The sequence below is a fragment of the Papaver somniferum genome, chromosome 3, assembly GCF_003573695.1.
Source record: "Papaver somniferum cultivar HN1 chromosome 3, ASM357369v1, whole genome shotgun sequence".
In the NCBI taxonomy this organism is placed as follows: Eukaryota; Viridiplantae; Streptophyta; class Magnoliopsida; order Ranunculales; family Papaveraceae; genus Papaver; species Papaver somniferum.
In genome coordinates this window covers 175562535-175584124 of record NC_039360.1, presented here as the reverse complement: position 1 = coordinate 175584124, position 21590 = coordinate 175562535, and the positions used below count along the sequence as shown (strand labels likewise).

The window sequence follows — 21590 nt, the reverse complement described above, 5'->3', positions numbered from 1 at the left end:
TTTAAAACTTCACCAACAGATTTTAATCGGTCAGGGTGCAAAATGCATTACGCATGAACACTACTAAGCACCACAAAATCAACCTCCATATAATGAGAAATGAACTCCAAGTTCAACAGGTTTGCTTTTCTTCCCAGAAAACAATCCCCAAATAACGACATCATATAAGATTCTACACAATCACTTTATGGTTCCATGAAATATAAATAAAACCTCTTTATTCCCTAGGAATTATGCTGATGGATTACCTTTTGGTTGCTCTTGCAGCATCTTTTCGATTACATCTTCTCAATCTGCATCCTACCTCTTCGTTTTTCTCAGCCTTAATTAACAGAACAAAAAACATAATAAACCCATGTTTGGATACTAAAATATAAGCTATTAGTGATAAGTTTAATCCAATAACTAATCTCAAGAAGAAAACTGACCTTGAATGGGAAAGAAGCCTCTCCTTTAGAGATGGTTTCAGTACTCCGTTCCTTCAAGTTTCAACAGTGCAACATGCTTAGAATTCCTCAAGTTTCAGTAATCGACATACTAAAATCAGAAGATATTCTTATTATGACTATTAGTGGCTGAGAATGAGCAGTAGAAAACCCCAGAATTTGATAATCCAAGAAAACCCTAACTCTGCCCAAACCTAAGACCCTAAATTGTAACAATTTTACAAATCTTATTAGAACCTATAGAAAGGAGTAACTAAATAATTCGAAATAAAAACGAATCCAAGGCCAGGATATCACGAAAGAAATTGATAATTTGGGGGTTATTGCAGTAGATTTCGAGATCCAAACCTTTTAAAAGCACTACAATATCTTCCTCTTGAAGCGAGAAACAGTAATAAAAATATCAATAAGCAAACCAAACAAAATTGAACTGGAAAAATTAAACAAAACAGACTTTAGAGAAATCTGTATTGTAAGGTGTCCGATGTGTTTTCAGAGAGGAGAGAGAAGAATAGGAAAAGACATGATAAATAAAATGCATCGGCCCAGATGATCTATCTATTGAATCAATCTGTTGATACAGAGAACAACTAAACTCAATCGGATAATATCTAATGATCCATCTATTGAATCAACAATATTATAACATGCAATTTTTTCCCCACCTTGGGGCATGCTGGACATGCTGCAGTAACCCAAAAACAACAAAATCATCAAGATCAACGACATAATAAGAGAACCCCATTGGTAAACTTGCATAACTTCAACATTGAAATGTATGGTGAGCCTGATATTATGTAACACAATAAACTAAATGGAAATAGCAAATCAGATTACAGCCGAAGTTAAATCCATGCATCTTACAACAACTAATCAAGCCACTTTATTTCCAAATTGCAAGTAAAAGTTAACTAATCAAGTAAGAAATCTCACCGTTGTAAGAATCCTTTAGAGCAGTTTCTGTTTTTGAGAATCACAGTCAAAACTTATGAAATTGACAATCTTAATACCTGGCTATAATCCACATAACAAAATAATCTCAAATTAGATCAAATAAAGAACCTAGATATTCTACTCTATGGTTAAAAATTATCAGAGGGAAATGTATTAACACAGAAACAACCACACATCTATCAACGTACTTCTGATCTTGTGCATTCCCCTATTAAGAATGTGAAGAATATCATATAAATGTTGTATTTGAGTGTTTGTGCTTAATTCTTTAGCACTTTCTAAACATGAATACAACAAAGAACTACATGCACGATGGATCTACTAAATTCTTTTTCTCCATCCCCTTTCTCAAAATTATAAGCTAGGACAGCCAAAGCATCACCATAGGGTGCAATTCTTGAAATGGCCACATTCCTTTAGGTAGCATTGGTGCCTATTTAAGCAGTCCACTACTCCACTTTATTGTAGCAGTTTTGACTAATGTACCCCACCAAGAGAGTGTATTAAGAAGACTGTTAGCATGAACTTAACAGGAAAATATACTAATATATGTGTACTATTTACGGACCTGTGAATCTAAGTGAGATAGAAAGAGTTCAAGGTGTGGGGTTCCCGTCTGCCTCTCAATAAATGAGATGCGCTGATCATTTATTGTGTCATATACTTTCACCCAGGCAATCAATACAAAGCCTTCAATTCTTCTTATTTATTCTCAAGTGGACGGATGAACACAAAAAGAAGATAACATAAAGATGTTACAGTAGCGGTAAGCTGGACCGATTAGTTCTGTAGAACAACAAAAAAAAAGTATTAATTATACACATCTCATAATAATGGAAGGAGCGAGGATACGTTGATTTGTAGACAAAACATTTGTATGTTCAATTCTCTCTACAAACGGATTAAGGGAAGTGTCATGTTGCAACTGGGTGGTGAATACAGACACAAAATACACAGGTGAATTGAGCAATAAGGGCTTTGAGGAAGGTCTCCACTGTTATTTACAATGTCGCAGTACCCCCGGCACAACCCACTTCACTATTAACTTTAATATTATGTTCCATTAGCCTATATGGAAGGTCTCCACTGTTACTTACAATGTCGCAGTACCCCCCAGATCAATCCACTTCATGGATCACTACTAACTTTAATATTATGTTCCACTAGACTCTACATAGATCAAAGCATTCAACTACTACCCACAAACTCCATTTGAAAGTTAAGTACACAAAATATGAAATAAATTCATTGAAGTAACTCTGGATAAAAAAAATCCCGTAAAACCAACAATATACAAAGAAATATAATTTATTTCCAATTTTACCTAATAAAGAAGAAACAAAACCCAATATATTTCGTAGACGTGGATCAACAGTGGATTAACAAAATAAAGAATACAAAAAAAAGTGAATGGGGGTGGGGGTACCTCATACCTCATATTAAGGGGTAATTTTCATTGTCACTGTCGAAGTATGCTCTGTTTTCTCTGCTCTTTAATAAATCTGCAATCAAATACCTCTATCAGAATCCATGTACTCGAGACAGACCAATATGATTCAACATCAATTCCTGCGATAAATAAGATAAGTGGGTAAAGGAGAAATCAAGCAAAAAAAAATACTTATATCATAGGAAAAGAGAGTTAATTAGGGATGGAATTCCTAGCAAACTTTCAACGGCCAGAAGCCTAGAGAAAACAGTGCAAAGATAAACAAATTGCAAAAAGATTTGACAGAGAATGAAGTATAAAATAAACAGATTTAAAGGGGGGGAATTGGAGTTATAATTTTAAAATCTCACATGATTTATTTCTGCTTTTCTTCGTACAGTGAGTGAGTCCAGCCCGTTTTTATCTGCGTTTGTAGAAAATAGGTGAGTAGAAAAATCAAAAGAAGAAGAAAAGGTTAAAAAGTTGGTTTTATGTGTGCCGACTTTAGTGCTCTTGATCCCAATACAATTCCATCCAACACTTGTGTTCTCTCATGTACATCCAAAAATTGTCTTCCATTAATTAACTTGTCAAGCTCATGGATATACTACAGACTAAAGCCAATTTTCGAACCACATAAGACTCACTGTTGCTACTTCATTTCTAATTGTTCACCAAAATTCATAATACCACCACTTTCCAATATAAAAAAATCCACTATATATTCTAATCAAACCATGGATGGTGTTAGTGTTAGTGTTGTTGCAGATGTTAAGATGATGTTGGTAGAAAAGGCATTTCTTCGGTAGTAATTCAACCACTGGACCCATGGCTAGCATCTAGACAATCTTGGTTCAAGAACTGGTCGCTCAGGCTTTTAAGCAAACACCTTGTGTTTGTGTGTGAATCTAGTAATGGAGAAGTAGTTATGTTGTTGACATACCTAGACTATTATAGACATTCCAATACAAAACTCCATTATGTATACCTAGATATCGAGGACATGAAACTCCGTATGTAACCCAATTACCCGAATCGGAAGAAAATATATCAATCTAAAATACATGTGCAGTTCCAAATTTGGGTATACAAACAACCTTATAATTCGGAGAAATGATTAGAAGTGACGAACACTCATTGCATATGAAGCCAGACACAAAAGATACACATTTCTTTAGTGGCGGTGGAAGTGATACCTCCTTTTCCTGGTTAGTGGATTACAAACATTATAAGTTACCTGATTATACATTTTCCACCTATGACTGCTCTGTCTGAAAACATATCCCAACTCAATATCAGATGGTAACCTCTCTCTCCAAGATTTCAGTTGGTAATGGATTGACCATATCATTTTGGCTTGATAAATGGGATTCTAAAGCTTGTTTAAAGAAAATGTATCCTACCCTTTTCAAAATTGCTGGTCTCAAGCAGGGTTCTATTAGAGAGCACATCTCATCAAATGGCATCAGCTGGTCCTTTCACTTTAAGAGACATGATGCTAGCCCGCATAAACATCACCAAACAAAAGCACAAAAATAAGGTTCATGAAATTCACATCTATATCAAATGATAGCTTAATTCAGTTTGGTGATGCTTACATATTGACTAACACTTCTATGAAAAATCTGTCCCTTAAGCACTGTTGGTTGTGGCTTCCATATACTAAGCTTTGTCAAATTTGACCCTGTAGCGCCGTATGTATAAACGAAACCCTAGATCGAATGAATAAAAAAAAAATAGAGAATGAATAATCATGAATCGCAGTATAAACAATTTAAAAACAATGTGTTAATTTGATAAATTAACACATAAAAAAATAACAAAATTGAACACTAAATTCGATAGATGCATTCTTTAATAGAGAGATATTACTTTGGAAGGAATCATATGGAAGAACAGTCGATTTTATAATTACAGTTGCATCTATAACAACCGTTAATGGCTGAGACGGAGGAGTGAAAACCCTAGAATTCAGAAAACCCTCAATTTGGGAAAAACAACAAACCTAAATTTGCTAAACCTATCCGTAAAACCAAACAATCTTCGGAAATCAAATATAGCAATCAGGCCAAGTGTTTTGAGGAAAAAAGAGGGGAAGCGAGAGTGTTCTCATCTGTAGTGTGTTTGAAGCTTGAATCGTAAAATAAGATTTCGTTCTGTATTGTATCTGCTAACCCACACCCCGTCCCGAAACACTACCAAATCATTCCTGGACGTCCAAGTCATAGCTTGATCAAGATGATGCCGACCGCCGGATCAGGATCCCCGTCAAATCTTGTCCATCTAATGACTCTCAAATCTCAAAGTCAAAGACCACCTTTTTTTATTACAGTGATTAGGTAGTTTCCCCCCTTCCGTTGGCCGTTACCCAATGAACTTGTTTTTGCTGGACTCGCCCAATTCCATTGTATAGTTAAGACGAAACCATAGAAATTTCGGACTTCAATTTAGATAATTAAAGACGACAGGGTTCAATGTTTAAATATCGAAAATAAGTTCATATGAGCACAGCTGCACAGTACTGAACTCTGAAAGTAAATATGACTGATGATGTATCAGGATAAAATTTGAAAGGGAAGCAACATTTGATAACAACTTATGTTTGGTATGTACTTTTATGTGGTCCAAAAAGAAATGCGCTTCTTGCCCTTGTTCTTAATAAATTCCATTTATTCGACGGTCTCAGTATCTGGCATCGGGCACAAGTCCTCGACATTCATATGGGTCATGACAACAAAAGATTGCGACTCCTAACCGAAAAGAATGATACCTGCCGATAGAAATTAAGATACTTGTGGACTTCGAGTTCATATCGTGGTTATCAACTTCCAACGGCTGTACCATACAGCTGCGAATGCCTAGCCTATTCATTTTCTCACAGAAGTGGATACTACAAATTGTAAAGTGAATGCGTGCCTGTTCAGATTCTCAACTCCGGGCACGGTGTATATTTCACCTTTTTAACTAGGCTTCATTCATGTAAACGGTTCCTATACCCTCTCTTTTCTCACAATCATAACACTCCATCTACATTACTCTTTGAGTAAAAAGTAAATTGGTAAATTTGTTCTTTACCAATTTTACAGTGTTCACCACCGACATTTAATGGTACAAACTTAGATTGCATTTAGTGCAATACGCGGTTTTGCACCTCATTTTTTAGGTGCTAGCTAGCTGTGGAAAAGACTGATCACCAGCTTAGTGGTCATTTTCGGATCGGTAATCAAATTAAAAACCAAATGTGAACTCTAAAACTGGTATATAAGTAGATTTCAAAATATTTTAGTTGAGAGTTGGGGGTTTGGAGTAAAGGCATTGAACTAATATTATTCCAGTGTCTTAAATTTTGGTGCCAAATTTGTCAAACTTTAGTAGGAATTCTGTTTCTGACGCACATGAAAATGTATAGAGCGCGTAGAAGTGATAACATACATATACATGCTTAGTCAGCCACGTTCAACAAATTAGTACTAGTACCAGAAGGAAAAAGAGGTACAAAATTTATAGCTACTACTGGCCTGGCCACTGTACAGAAAGTCTTGGCAAATCTCATAAACTCTCAACTGCATGTATTAATGACTTGTGCCTACTGTTGTTGTGTATATATAGGGGATGTACTTGGCTTTATCAATTCATCCTCAACACCAGTAGTTAAAGAACTAGACATCTGAGAGCATATATTTCATTCATTGCTCATTTTTACTAGTTTTTGCTTTCAGATTTGTGGTTCTCGTCCTGTGAAAATGGGGAAGTTTAAGAATGCTAGTGTGTTTGGTTTAATGTTGATTGTTGTTGTGGTGTTGTGCGCTGGTAACACACAAGGGAGAAAGCTTGAGAAGGAAACGTTTGGAGGTGGAGGAACTGGTGGAGGTGGAGGTGCCGGTGGAGGTGGAGGACTTGGTGGTGGTTCAGGAGGTGGTCTTGGCGGAGGATTTGGTAAAGGTGGTGGAGTAGGAATTGGTTCAGGTGGTGGTGCTGGAGGAGGCTTTGGCGGTGGAGCTGGAGGTGGTTCTGGTGGGGGTCTAGGTGGCGGTTCGGGAGGTGGTCTTGGTGGAGGTGCTGGAGGTGGTTCAGGAGGTGGTCTTGGTGGAGGATATGGTGGAGGTGCTGGTGGAGGCGGTGGTGCTGGAGGTGGTTCAGGAGGTGGTCTTGGTGGAGGATATGGGGGTGGTGCTGGAGGTGGTGCCGGAGGTGGTTCAGGAGGAGGTCTTGGTGGAGGATACGGAGGTGGTGCCGGAGGAGGTTCAGGAGGTGGTCTTGGTGGAGGATATGGAGGCGGTGCTGGAGGCGGTGCCGGAGGTGGTTCAGGAGGTGGTCTTGGTGGAGGATACGGAGGCGGTGCTGGAGGTGGTGCCGGCGGTGGTTCAGGAGGTGGTCTTGGTGGAGGATATGGGGGTGGTGCTGGTGGAGGCGGTGGTGCCGGGGGAGGACTTGGAGGAGGCGCTGGTAGCGGTGGAGGATTTGGAGGAGGTGCTGGTGGTGGTGGATTTTAGACTTCAAAGGGAAGATTCATCTTACAGAGAGCGCGCATCTTATTAAACTTGCTGCCAATATGAAGCATAGGCATACTACTATATTGTACTCTCTAAACTACAGAGAACAGCATGCATTTATCAAAACTATCATGTATGTTGTTTTTCATATCCAAATAAAATTATAGATTTATATAAGTTTTACTAGATAATCTCCCTCGTGTTTGCTTCTTCTCTCAATTTGTCTCCAGCATGACTCTCGTGTTTACTTGATAAAACTCAATCCATGCATTTTACAACCTCTGTGAGCAACTCTGATTCGTGCATTCTACTGTCGAAAGTTCGCATCAGATTCTCTAGAGGGATGACTTGCATCTGAATTGCCAAAAATAGTGATAGCAAAGCATCTCTGTACGTAGTTTGTACAGAGGTGTATCTTCTCTCAAAGCACTTGCCTTGGGAGTACAAGTTACGGCAGAAGCCAGATGACCATGCATGAGGGATTCAGGCAACTCTTTGTTGTTTCATGTGCAGAAACTTCATTGGTCTGACATGTTCTATATAACCACGCTACCAACCAAAATGAGAAAGCCTCATATATTTGCGGTGATGCCGTTACCTTTAGAGGAATACGTACAGTTTGATCGTGGAAGTTTTCCAGCCAAACATTAAACATATATGACCGGTGAATCTGCAATGGCCTGCTCGTGCCATTGTTGAGGTTGTTCTTATTTGTCCAACCTTAATTCTATTTGTTTGTGTTTCTTAAAAATGGATTTTGATGAGATTGAGAGAGTTATTCAGTGATTTTTATCAAGCAATGAGATTGAATTACTGACCCCCTTGTTCTAATGCTGAGCAGGTTATAGGTTCTATTCCAACCACACTCCGATGCGGATGCTTTAGCGATTTCCCTTCCGCTTAACGAAACACAAGGTCTTCAGATTCGTAAAGATGGAGAATGGTTTCAGTAAAACCCATTCATAACGCTTTTGTAGTCAACATATGTGACATTATGGAGGTAACTTTGGAGGTAACTAGATGTTAATACCTTACTTTATTTCAGAATTTTTTTGGACCAGTAGACCTTTTGTTTGCAACAATTCATTTGACTAGAAATTTGGCATATCCATTGGTTTGGCAGATTGTGAGCAATGGTGTCTATGGCAGTACCGAGCAGAGGGACCATGGAGAGCTACGCCCTGCACATATATATCTTGATAAATTATAATTCCTCCACATAGAGACCATCGGGAGACATACTTGAAGCAATTCCTTTTGATGGGAAGTCTTAATTACCTAGATTCTACTGAGAATTGACAATGAACAAGCGGATCAGTCCAGTTGATTGTTGTCAGTGTTCATGGTATTAGTACAGCATATATGCATTTGTCTTCTATTACTAAATGAGGGCACAGACAGTGAACGAAAGATGCATTTTATTAACAACATAATTCAGCTACATAGCATATAACTCGACACCTCACACAACATAGACTTCGACAGTAAGAACACACACCACGCGATATGACCCCTAAGCATAACCACACTAGCAGCATAACGAAAAATAGTACCAACAAGACAAACAACATAGGCATTTCATATTTCCGATCATGATGAGCATCTTTAAGCAGCGCCAATCTGGCCTTGTGGAACTTGAGGCGACTCGGATGAACCGGAAATCTCAATGGACTTGACTTCAGGTTTCTTCTGCTCAGCTTTAGGAACACATATGGTAAGAACCCCGTTCTCCATAGTAGCTTTAACTTGATCCATTTTAGTATTCTCAGGCAATCTAAATCTCCTCAAAAACTTGCCGCTGCTACGTTCAACTCTATGCCACTTATCGTTTTTCTCTTCACTTTCTCTGCTTCTTTCGCCGCTTATCTGTTGAATTCTTCCTTCTTCTACTTCAACTTTCACTTCTTCCTTTTTAACACCAGGAAGATCAGCTCTAAAGACATGAGCTTCTGGGGTTTCTTTCCAATCGATCCTGGTGTTTGCTAATTGTGATGTCTCTCTCGCAGCATCAGAGCCACCTTGCTGCCCGGTAAGAGCACCAGTAGAGAAAGGAAGGCCTTGGAAAGGATCCCAAATGTCAAGGGAAAATGGATCAAAAACGTTAGTCCTTTGGTTGCCGAAGAAACTTGGGATGATCGACATTCTGCTTTTCTCGCAAAGATTGATTGTTGAAAAGGGATCGCTCAAAATGGTATTTGTAGTCGGAAAGTAACTTGCTTTGCTTGTATATAATCGTTGAGATGAATGGCTTTGGATGAAATATTGAATTTATAGAGGAAGTTTTGCCAAGGATGAGTTCAATTCTGGGTAGTTCTTGATTTTTCGGGAAGGAACTAAAAGAAACTTTTAGAAATTGATTTTATCAATTGACGATAAATCCCAATAAAGTTTCTTTATTTTATATCTTTTCTTTTTTAAAATGGTCTGCGAGTTATCACCCCAGAGGTGTCACCATCCTTCCACAAAAAACTCATCAAAACAAAACTAACACAAAAACCCCATCAAAACAAAATTAACACAAAAACTCCGGTGAAACCAAAATAAAATTTGATGAAACCAACATTTAAATTTGTGGTTTTTGTATCAATTTTTAAAAATTTGGGGTTTTTGTATCAATTTTGTTTACGATGGAATTTTAATGGATCTCAATATTTGAGTGGGGTTTTCGTACCACAAGTTTGGTCACCTTGGATTTTTATGACTAGTTTTGTTTTTAAAATTAGAAAACGATTGTTTGTTCGACTGGTTTCTACAGACTTCTCGATTTCTCGCTTTTGACGTATTATCACCTAGGTTGTAAATCGGGCAAGGCCATGCCGCCCGGCCCGGCCCTAGTTAGTGGTCAACACTGTAAATCCCAGATACATGATTAACTGAACGGTAAATAAGTAAATGATAAATTAGATTTTTCTTTTTCTCAAGGATATTTCTTTTTTTACCCATTATGATTTGCTCCGCCATTTATGCTATTATCTCAAGTTTTTTATATATTTAAACTAAATTTATCGGAATCCAATTTGATGCATTTTTATCTTATTTGGCGAGGACTTTTAGACTTAAGCCTTGTTTCTTTATTTCCAACGAAAGCACTTTGTAACCAATTTGTAACAAATTTTTTAGGAAAATAATGTTTGGTAAATTTGTGCACCCCTAAAAACCGAGGTGCACGTTACGGCTCACCTCATTGATGTAAATCTTTGTGATTGGTTTCAAAAACCATGAATTTTTTTTTTATTCTAAAATATATTAGAAAGAAATTAAGGATAGTCGGTAGTACTTTAAATCTCCATTAACACTATCGAAGAAAGACTACTCAATCTAGTATTTTCTTTTACATCTTAGACACCGTCAATGAAAATTATCAATTAATCTCTCCATCTTTCAACACATCATCACATGGAGTTTCAAAATTTTGATGGTGATGTTAATTGAAATTACTAATTGATTATTGTGTGTGATCTATTTCAATATGTACCAAAAGAATAACAAAGCACAAATCATAAAAGTGTATGAAAATCACCCAATTTAGAATTTTTGGATTGACTTTTAACATGTTAAAAACCTCTCAATCCCGATAGAGATTTCAGTTCATGACCGAGTATGGACTCTTAATACCTCGTATTTAACAAGAAATCCGGTTTCTTTTCTGCCACTAGAGGCTTGGAGCTTGAAGAGCTGCTACTACTAAAAGGAAAAAAAAGAAGAAAAGAATCAATTATCAAAAACATATACAGGGGTTAGTCGTGGGAGAGTTTGAGAGATTTTAATGTAATTAAATATCTAGGGATTTAGAGGGAGTGTGAGAGAGTCTAGGCAATTTGGGTGGTTTAACCCAAACTCCCTAGAAATCTCTTGTTTTTTGAGAGATTTTGTCCAAGCACAAAAACATCATGAAACTCCCTCAAACTCCCCCAAATCATAAACTCCCTATAACTCTAGTGTTTTACGACTAACATGGAGTTTAAAAGATTCTAATCAAATCTCTCACCACTAATAGGGAGTTTAAGGGATTTTGAGGTAGTTTTAGAAACTCTCCCTATAAATCTCTCACCACTAACAGAGATTTTAAAAGATTTTGACAAACTCTCTCACGACTAACAGGGAATTTGCTAACTCCATTAAAATCTCTCAAACTCTCCCACGACTAACCTCCTGATAGAGAAGTGGTGTATAATTTAAAATATTATCTTTTTTTTTTCTTTTTGTTAGGAATCATGAGTTTTGCAGATGTTAACGGAGGAATAAGAAATAGAAGCGGTTGGAGGTTTAGAATATTATGCCTTGTTTTTAGTTTTTTATATTTTCGGTGTAATTTTAAATTGAAAAAAATAAGACAACAAAAAGCAAACATGGTGTTTCAAACCCCGTCGTAGATATTTAGATCAATAGGGTCAGTCGTAACGTGCATCCCGATGTTTAGAGGTGCACAAATTTGGACTCCAGGGAACAAATGATCGTCAGCATCAGCAGGGTCTTTTCCCCATCGTCACCGCCGTACGGGGGAACAACTGATGCAGAGCCAGAAGTAGGTACCGCATTGGCTGGACGAGCACCACCAGATGGAAAGATATTTGGTGCGGAGCTGGAAGCATAAGTATTGTATCGTCTATAGGCTCAAGACTTGAAAACCAACTTCTGGAATAGGATCAGCACCACGAGAGCTAGACGAACTCGAGCCTGGGACAACAGTAAGACCCATAGAACGAGGAGCTCTAACATCTTCATACCTATAAGGTAAAAAGTGCACGTTCCTTTTAAGCTTATTAGTTGTGTAAATCATCCCATGAAGACCTTCAATGTCGGTTTTACAAAATCCTTTATAATAGGTGAATATTAATTGAAAAATGTCATCTGAAATATTATACCTCCCTGAAAAAGGGAAAAGGGGTTAAAAATAATATGATTTTTTTTTTTGAATTGCTGGATCGAAAGAAGTATAGCACCACCAGATGGTATGCCATCTGGTGCAGAGCCACGAGTTAGAAGCATAGCTGAACGGTTACCACCAGGTGTCCTAGATGACTTGAGAATAAGTGTTTTATCGTCTATAGGCTCAAGACTTCAAAAACCAACTTCAGGGATAATATCGACACCACAAGAGATAGACGAACTCGATCCTGGTACAACAGTAAGACCCAGAGAAAGAGGAGCTCTAACGTCATCGTACCTATAAGGACAAAAGTGCTCGTCCCCTTTTGTTAGAGCATTACTCGGCCGAACTCACAAGTGTTGCTATCTCAAGCTTGTTTTCAAATTTAGTTGATCAAAACTATATCTTGATTTCTAGTCTACATTTAGTCAAGTCATGGATTAGGATATAAGTGTCTAATTGAGAATCGGATATCACTGTGTTCTACCGTTTGAAGGCGAAGATCAACAGGAGCTCTGGAGAACTTCTTCAACAAAAGGTAAGTAAAAACTGAACCACCTATTTCTCAAGTTTTCACCTTTCTATCTATGAGACATTATCGCATGACTAAATTAGACAGTTTATGCATAGTAGAAATTTCGAGTTATGTTTATCTTGAATATCGTTCTCGAAATATGACTAATTAAACTTAAGAACATTTGTTCATACTTGATGAATTTGGTTAATAACAATTTATTGTTTATGACCTAAATTTTGATTCTAGATTTAATCATTTTAAAATAACTTGGAACGGTAATATGTGCCATCACGGCCGACCCTGAGGCAAGATTGACGAAGTCTATCTTCGGGGCAGCACAACAATGGGGGCATCAAATTTGGGATATTTATAAGGACCGTGACGTTTAACAAAATAAAAACTGGTATAAACTATGATTATAAATAAAAATTAAGATAAATTCTAAGAAAATGAAGGGGCACAATATAAATAAAATGTTTGCTTAGTGGTCCCAATATAAATAAATAATAGAAAACTTAAAATTCAGAATAAAAGTTCTAAAAACCTTTTTTTTTCCCATATTGACTGCCGTCGATGGACGTTAATTGAACGGTGAGTTCAACTATTCTTAATATAAGATTATTCATTATATAGATACGAGAACCATGATACAGATTCAATTTAATTTTCTTGAGTTTTCTTAATAAAAAATCTTCGATGAAATATGTTAGCAGAAACTTAAAATGTTGAATTCAATCAAATTTAAGTTTTCCTTTTGTTTTTTGTTCACTGATTCTGTATTTGTTCAAAAACTACTTCAAAGGTCCAATTTTATCAAAAGCATCCTGGGAAAGCACATGAATTGTTTGCTCCAGCGCTTAGTAAGTGGGGAGGATTATTTCTTCTATTGCAGATGGAGTATACACATTTAAGGGAAGCTTGTATGGACAGTTTTGCAATCCAAAAGGAATAGTTTGCATACGTTTTACTCTGCTCATCTTTGTTACACCCAACTGGTAATTTCTACAAAATTAATTCCACCCAATATCCTAAGTTGTGTTACGTTCATAAGTGGCGTTTGGCATATCTTATATCTAACAGATAAGAATGATTGCTTTCTGGATTATGTGGTGAAAGAGATATAGACATTCATATTGCAGCTATTAAATCTAACTTCCCAATAACATTGTAGTTTTCGGTTTCATTGAAGTGGAAATTTATGCCGCTCATCTCAAGTATATACGGGTAAGAATTCCTGGACAGGTTGAACAAACTTGATAGTCATCCATTATAACATCACCTGCACTCATTTTTTGGTAGGACTTTCAAAGGGTATCAAGATTGATGGGGCAATTTTTTTACCATCACTTCGGGGCAGCCAAATTTCAGGGCCGGGCCTGTGTGTCATTGATGTTATTCGGGAATGTTTCGATTTGATTATTAGAGAGATATATAACTATTGGTACTCTAAATACAGGATATTATGCATACCAGTTCACATACTGGGAGAACTGTTATAAGTCCGGAGCCGCAGTACATGTACCGACATAGCTATAGTTCGGCAACGAATTTTTGGTACGCATATCCGGTATCCATACCACGAAAATTCTGTTGACTCGTGAACCAGGAAAGGTATGCATACCTAGTATGCAAACATGAAAAAATCTGTTGGTTTCAAAACTGAAAAGGTACGCATACCCAGTATGCAAACCATGAAAGATCTGTGAGTTCTTGAACCCGTTTTTTATTAAAGGTACACATACCCGGTACACGTACTATGAAAAAAATATTCACGAACATGTACAATACACGTACACTTACTTACCCTGTTGAATAGTTTCAGATGCATCAGAATTATTTCTATGAGATGATCAACATTTGAACAACTCTCTAAAAACACTATCTAGACATTTTTGATCACATGTGTGACTCAAGATTAAAGTCTTAAAGTGTTATACGAAAATGGTTAAGTTTATAGTTCGATTGGCTAGTTTCGGCTAACCTTTCACGAACAAGTCATCGTACACGGTTCAATTATGGTCCATCCTAACCAGAGTGTATATTCTGTTATGTTAATCTCAAAGTCAAGTTTCTTATCTAGCGATGATTATTGATTGCTTGATTCCAAAGCTACCTTAGCTTAAATCCCAAGCAACCTTGACCTTGAAAATCTATATAAGGAGAAACTCAAACAACTGGGATTTTTGAATCCCTGACACTATTCTTGTGTCCTAATTGTAAACTAGAGTCGTCCTCTTCTTCAAACCCTTCTAGGGTTTAGCGACTAAAATACTTCACCTAGGGATTCGTGAAGCTAGGTCTTATTATCTTGATGATCTAGATCTTATTTGATCTGAACTGATACAAAGGAGTTTATAAATTTAAACGGAAGAACGTTTATATAACTCAACAAATATCTCTGATTTAGTTCTTAATATTTAGAGCGGTTACCGAATATAGATTAGTTCTTTACTGTTTCAATACGATCCAAAGAAGTTGAGTTGCAGAAGTCTTCACAACAGCTGAAAGCAAATTAAAATAGTGGACTTTATCTTAAGATTCACGTGTGTGGACCATATTGGTAGTAGGCGCAGGTATACTGAAGGAACTAGGTAACTTGAAGTTAGTTTACTTAATCTCAACTATACGAAGTTGATAGTAGTCTTTGTATAGTGGCTTAATTCTGAGAGTATTCAAAATAGGAGTAGGTCCCAGGGTTTTTCTGCATTTGCAGTTTCCTCGTTATCAAAATCTTATTGTGTGCTTTTACTTTACTTTCCGCATTATTATTATTTCTTTAGTTATAATAAACTAATCATACTTTACGTCAATAAAACACTTGGTTTGATCCCATAGTTGGTTCGGTTATACTATATACCAAGTGGACATCTTGTGGTTATTATCTTCTTGACAGTCTCTGTATGTATTAGATCACGCAAGGTGTATCTCATATAGGTTGATATCGAAAATATTATTATGTATTTGGCACCCTCGCCATTTCACAATTTTCCACCTACTTCGGTTCCAAAGCTATCAAGTTTCAGTTCTGATAAACCTGACTGCTATTAAGTTTGCACAAAAACGGTCCATATTACTAATGAATGCAACAATAAACTACATTCTTTTCAAGGAAGACAACCTCCACAAAACTTATATGATATGCTTGTTGCAAAAAAATATTTGTGGAGAGGATCATTGGTTAATTTCTAGGCTCTGAGTACTCAGTATATTACTTCTACTACTTTAAATCTTGATAATATTAGTTCTTACTCTGGTGGCGATCACATAAGCACAACAAATAACAAGGTACGCATATCTCTAACATTGGTCATACTTATAAATATTTACATGGTAATAAAGTTGTCTTACCAAATCTTCTTCACGCACCTCATTCTTCTCAGAATTTCCTTTTTGGTCACCAATTTGCAAGGGTTAATAATTGTAACATTACATTTACCTCTGATGATTTCCTTGTGAAGGATTTAACATCAGGGAACACAATTTTCCAAGGGCCAGCTAAACATGATTTCACCCAATTCAATAAGCTTCTTCTCCAACTTCTCATGCACTGTCTTGCATCAACATTATTTCTACTTAGCTTCACTAGAGATTAAGCCATCATTTTTTACAATCCTTATACAAATTTTTTTCATTCCTGTGGTATTCCATTATCAATAAAATCCTTATTTTGTAATAAATGTAGTCTTGATAGATCTCATTAACTACCCTTTTCTGCTTTTATTTCTCACTGTAATGCTCCATTACAATTGTTTCACATGGATTTATAGGGATCTCGTCATATTAATTATGTTAGTGGGTATGACTATTATTATAACATCATTGATGATTGTACCAAATATTGTTGGATTTATCCAATGAATAAAAATTCTGAATTTAGAACAGTCTTCCATTCTTTCAAATTACAAGTTGAAAATTATTGTGTTTGTACTATAAAAGTGTATTAGGTCAGATGGAGGTGGTGAATATATTCACAATGAAATTTAATCTTTTCTTATTACCGTTGGTATCTCACTCATAGTTCAATTGTCCTCGAACTCCTAAATAGAATGAATTTGCTACGTCAAAATTATATATGCACTTAGTGGATCTTGATAAAACTATTTTACTTCAGTCAAGTCTATGTAATTATTTTGGGGTTGAAGTTTTTCAGACATATAATTTTCTGATCGTTGGGTTGTTATTGCTTTTCTTTCATTTTCACTCCTTTTGAACTTCTATTTCACTCAAAACCTGATTACTCATTTCTCAGAGTTTTTGGGTGTGCTTATTTCCCTTGGCTCACGCCTTACATCTCTACTAAACTATAAATGAGAAAAATGTGTATTTTTTATTTGTTAGGGTACAGATATCTTGACCCTATTTATGTAAACTGTCAGTTTGGAATTCTGGTTTGTCCTATAAACTGTCAGTTTGGAATTCTTCACCCTCTACTCTAGATTTTGATTTTCTTCATCCACCTTCTGCTGCCACATACTCATATTTTCCCTCTTATACTAACACAATGCCCACATACTCCACTCCCGACACTTCAAAAATCATTGTATCTGATAGTATTCCCATTACTTCTGCTAAATCTATTTATAATTCCATAAATGCCCCATCATGCCAATACTACTACTTATACTCATAGTATGACCACTAGAGCCAAAAATTATATATATAAGCCTAAAACTCAGCTTTATACCATATATCCTTGTACTATTGATGTTGATGGTGGATTTTGACAAAGGCTAAAATCATAAAATCATAAACTTGCATATTCCTGATCCAGTAATCATACGAATATTGAGACTCATGTCTCTCAATTAAGCATGAAATCTCATGCCACGGTGATCTCTGACTGAGTGTATTGCCTCTCAGATCATCCATAAGAACCTCTGACTGAGTGTATTACCTCTCAGAGCATACATGAATATGCAGTCTATCAACTGATACCACGACATATTTCATCAATACTGAACAATTTCAGTAATCACTTTTATATAGAATCGAAAACGATTGGAAGGCTCCTAGACAGCTTGCCTGCCAGTATAGAGCGATAACGTCTTTAGGATGTAACAATATTTTCCCTGACTATATAAAAGACATATGTATAGAATCTTAATGATTGGACGGCTCCTAGACAGCTTGCCTGTTAGTATAGAGTGATAACGTCTTTAGGATGTAACAATGTTTTCCCTGACTATACACAATAAATATGACGCTTCAAGTAGCTCATATCGCTCAATTCTCGAATAATCATAATGCTCCCAGACAACTTGCCTGCTAGTATAGATCCATCAATTAATCAATTAATTATTTCTAGTCCCAAGATTCATCAATTGAATTCCTAGAAAAAATTATACGTTAATCATAATATTTCATTACTTCAATTCATGGCTTTTCCCAGTAGAATTCCATGGGTTAGTAATAAATATTCAACGTAGGGCATCTGGGCCACCACCGAGTAAGCCCTGAGAAGATGGTACGAGTGTACTTAGCAATAATGCACGAACGAGCACCCGAGAGCACGAACGAGCACTCAAAAATATGGACAAACGAGGAAACCTATGCAAAATAGGGAAGAAAAATAATATAATAAAATAATAAAGAGGAGCCTAAAGGGACCGGGCCCACCGGCCGGCCGGTCCCACGCCTCTCCCTTTTATTTTATCTTATTTTATTATTTTTTCTAATCTCTTGAAAACTCCTTCATTCGAGCAAACTTCCTCGTTCGAGCGAAACTCCTACTTTCTCCATATTTCCTCACACGATGAAAAATAAAAATAAAATAGGAAAAAGTGTCACGGGACCGGGGCTGCTAGCCGGCCGACCATGCCCTAGTCGTGGCCGGTCCCACACTTCTATAATTCCTTATTTTGTTATTATTTCTTCCTTCATCTCATGAAAATCCTTCCTTTGAGCAAAAACCTAATCTTTCCATATTTCTCAAATATTGCTCAAACTATCTATTAGAGCATAGCTCGGTTGAACCCACCAAGCGTTGGTATGTCAAGTTTGGTTGTCATATTTTAATGAATCAAAACTCATTTAAAGAGTCTCTTGATTATGTACTAGAGTCAACTTTGTATAGGTTAGCTTGAAAGTATTAGGATATGAGACATTACAAGTATTGCGAAGACTTGAAGAATTGAAGAAGTAAGAAGCTACAACGACAACATCATCCTTCCACTTGAGGTTAGTGATATTTGACTTGAACTGTTTCATTCCCTAACGTATCTTTCAAGTTGTGCATATTGAAAACAAAACTGTGAAGCACGAACACTCTAGTTAGACATAGTATTAAGGAATACAATACGAGATTTATTGCTTAACCATTAAACTTTATAGATAAGACATCGACATATCGTTTAAATGCTATTGTGATTATGTATGGGTATGAGGTGAGGATTTCATCTTAGGAAACAATGTTTTACATGTGTTTTAAGGAAGTAAATTCATGAACTTGTTTTGTGAATCGAAAAGGAAATCGCTAGGCGTTATTGGTATTGTTAATCATTGCATATCTTTTGAACAACCAATATGTGTGATTAGTATAACCGCTCATGACTTTTTTATGTTCTTGGTAAAACTATTCATAAAGGCCCGACTTTTGTATTGGTATGACTTTTATTAGTGAAACCGATCTTAAATAATCACCTGAGATGGTATGATCGAGTTTGTGATTCTGTGTATGACCGACTCTGGGTAAAGGAGAAGCGATCCTAGTAAGAGGTGCAACACATCACAAAGGGGAATCGATCCTTGTATGAGGTGCAACAAGTTTTTAGCAGAAAGGGGAACCGATCCTATGGACATGTGCAACAAATACAAGTTAGATACCATAAATATGTGGGAACCGATCCTATGGACATGTGCAACAAGGGGGAACCGATCCTATGAACATGTGCAATCGTTCACAAGAAATCTCAACCCAATCCGAGCACGTTTTGTGTTTTTAACACAATAAATTATGCAAAAATATCTTTTCGAATTTTCTATTATTCTAGAAATATTAGAGATACTGAAAATATATTTGGTTAATGTGGAAACGTAAAAAGATGTCGACATACTTTGAACATGTGCAGTAACGCTTATCTTTAATTGTTCAAAGTTATTCCTTAATAGCTAAAGGAAGAAAATCCCAGACCGAATAAAATAAATTGAGAATCTTTTATTTAAGGTTTTTAATTTTATTTTAGGAAAATGAAAATTAGTAATGTGCATTTACTAGTTGGAGATTTTCCAAGAGATTTTGAATTATTATTTTGGACAGAACATTTCCAGGAATTATGGGAACCGAATTTGGAATATATTGCATATCTTGAGAATATTTTCGGTTTTGGAAATTCCTTGGTGTCCAAACTTCGTTGTCTATAAATATGAAAGTTTGCATTTCGAGCAAAATAATCCTTCGTGACAGTAAACTTCCTCGGTTTGTTACTGGTGAAGCCGCCTATTCGGAGAGGAGAGTAACCTAATTAGGCGAAATCTCTTACGGCGCTCAGTTTAAAGTCTTCTTTGGGATTGAGAAGCTCTATTAGTACCGTTGGTGGGAAACTAGATAATTACGGTTTATCTTGTGTTTTCGATTGATTTGATTGACTAACAGTGGTTGAACTTTGATTGCACCTAGTTTGTTTATGCTTGAGAATCTTCTCTTCTGATATAAGATTCACTCAAACTAGATCGAAGTTTCGACATGGATTCTTAGACTGTTTGTAGATCTAAAGACGTCTTGTGATAATCCATAGTTAACAGACTCCGTTCTGTGCATGATTGATCACAAGAGATTCAAGTTGTTGTGTGCATGTGTTTATTGAAGATCTAAGAATATTTGAAGACAAAGAAGATATTGAAGATTTCTGATTTGGGGTTCATAATCTTTGGTGTGCACAATACTTGTTTGCGTATAGAGGATCCAACTATAATCGGTTTATCCTTGTGGTAGATTAGATTGATTAGTTGTGTAGATCGGCATCAATACAATTCTTTGTGATTAAAAGTATTGATTGCAAAATCTTAATAATTACTTCGGTAGTTGATAATAAGATAGATCTAAGAACCTGACGAATGAGTTTATTGAGATAAACAGAAGAGCCTTTGTCGAACTCACATCACTTGGTTGAAAATAGTTGCTACCAAACAGATTTGTTGTTCCTTTACTGTTTGGAATATGCACCAAAGGAATTGTTCCAAGTACGTGACTTATTCATAAGTTGGAGGCGTGGGAATACGAACGGAACTAGGTGAACTATAGGTTTAGTTGTTTGGTCTCAACTATACGAAGTTGGTTTGTATAGCGGCTTAATCCTGAGAGTATTCAATTCTGGACAAGGTCCCGGGGTTTTTCTGCATTTGCGGTTTCCTCTTTAACAAAATCTTGCTGTGTCATTTACTTTTATTTTCCGCAATTATAATGGTTTGTTATTATAATTTAAAGTAAATTACACAAACGTTAATTCCTATTTACTTGATAAGTAATCCTATTGTGTTTGGTTAAGTCTGAACATTTTTATCAAGTAAACATACTTCGTTGTTGTATTATCTCGATCTCGTATCCATAGACGATCACACGAAGTGTGAACTGAAAAAGTGGGGGTACAACAACCACACCCAATATTTCGCTTAGCAATCTGTATGGAAAAACTCCAATATACTTTCTAGAGAATCAACTAGACAGTCAGACTCAATCTAGATAAAAAGTATATCAAAGAGTTTATATCTCAATCTCTCGATTTGATATATACTCAAGCAAATAGAAATCTGCGACTCTTTATCAAATACTATAGAGATAACTTGGATGGTACCAAATACCAATATCCAAGTGTCAATCAATTTAAATCAACAACCAAAAGGTTGGATATTCTAATTGATTGAACAACGCACAACCTGTGATATT

The 21590-nt window shown here is 36.3% G+C and overlaps 2 protein-coding genes across 3 annotated transcripts; one reads left to right on the top strand and one right to left on the bottom strand.

Annotated features, from left to right (window-relative positions):
• The first annotated feature begins 6435 nt into the window (after positions 1–6435).
• Positions 6436–7513, top strand: LOC113358096 (glycine-rich cell wall structural protein-like). Of its 2 annotated transcripts, none has more exons than XM_026601606.1 (2): positions 6436–7023; positions 7072–7513. In XM_026601606.1, the coding sequence occupies exons 1-2, from the start codon at positions 6573–6575 to the stop codon at positions 7320–7322; spliced, it is 702 nt and encodes a 233-aa protein (XP_026457391.1). In that variant the 5' UTR covers positions 6436–6572; the 3' UTR covers positions 7323–7513. The 2 variants fall into 2 exon arrangements, with proteins under 2 accessions (XP_026457391.1, XP_026457392.1); XM_026601607.1 differs by having other exon boundaries at positions 6439–6894; positions 6961–7513.
• Positions 7514–8723: 1210 nt separating this feature from the next.
• Positions 8724–9671, bottom strand: LOC113361917 (17.8 kDa class I heat shock protein-like). Its single transcript, XM_026604999.1, has one exon. It carries the CDS (start codon positions 9462–9464, stop codon positions 8928–8930), a length of 537 nt encoding a protein of 178 aa, XP_026460784.1. The 5' UTR covers positions 9465–9671; the 3' UTR covers positions 8724–8927.
• Between the last annotated feature and the right edge of the window lie 11919 nt (positions 9672–21590).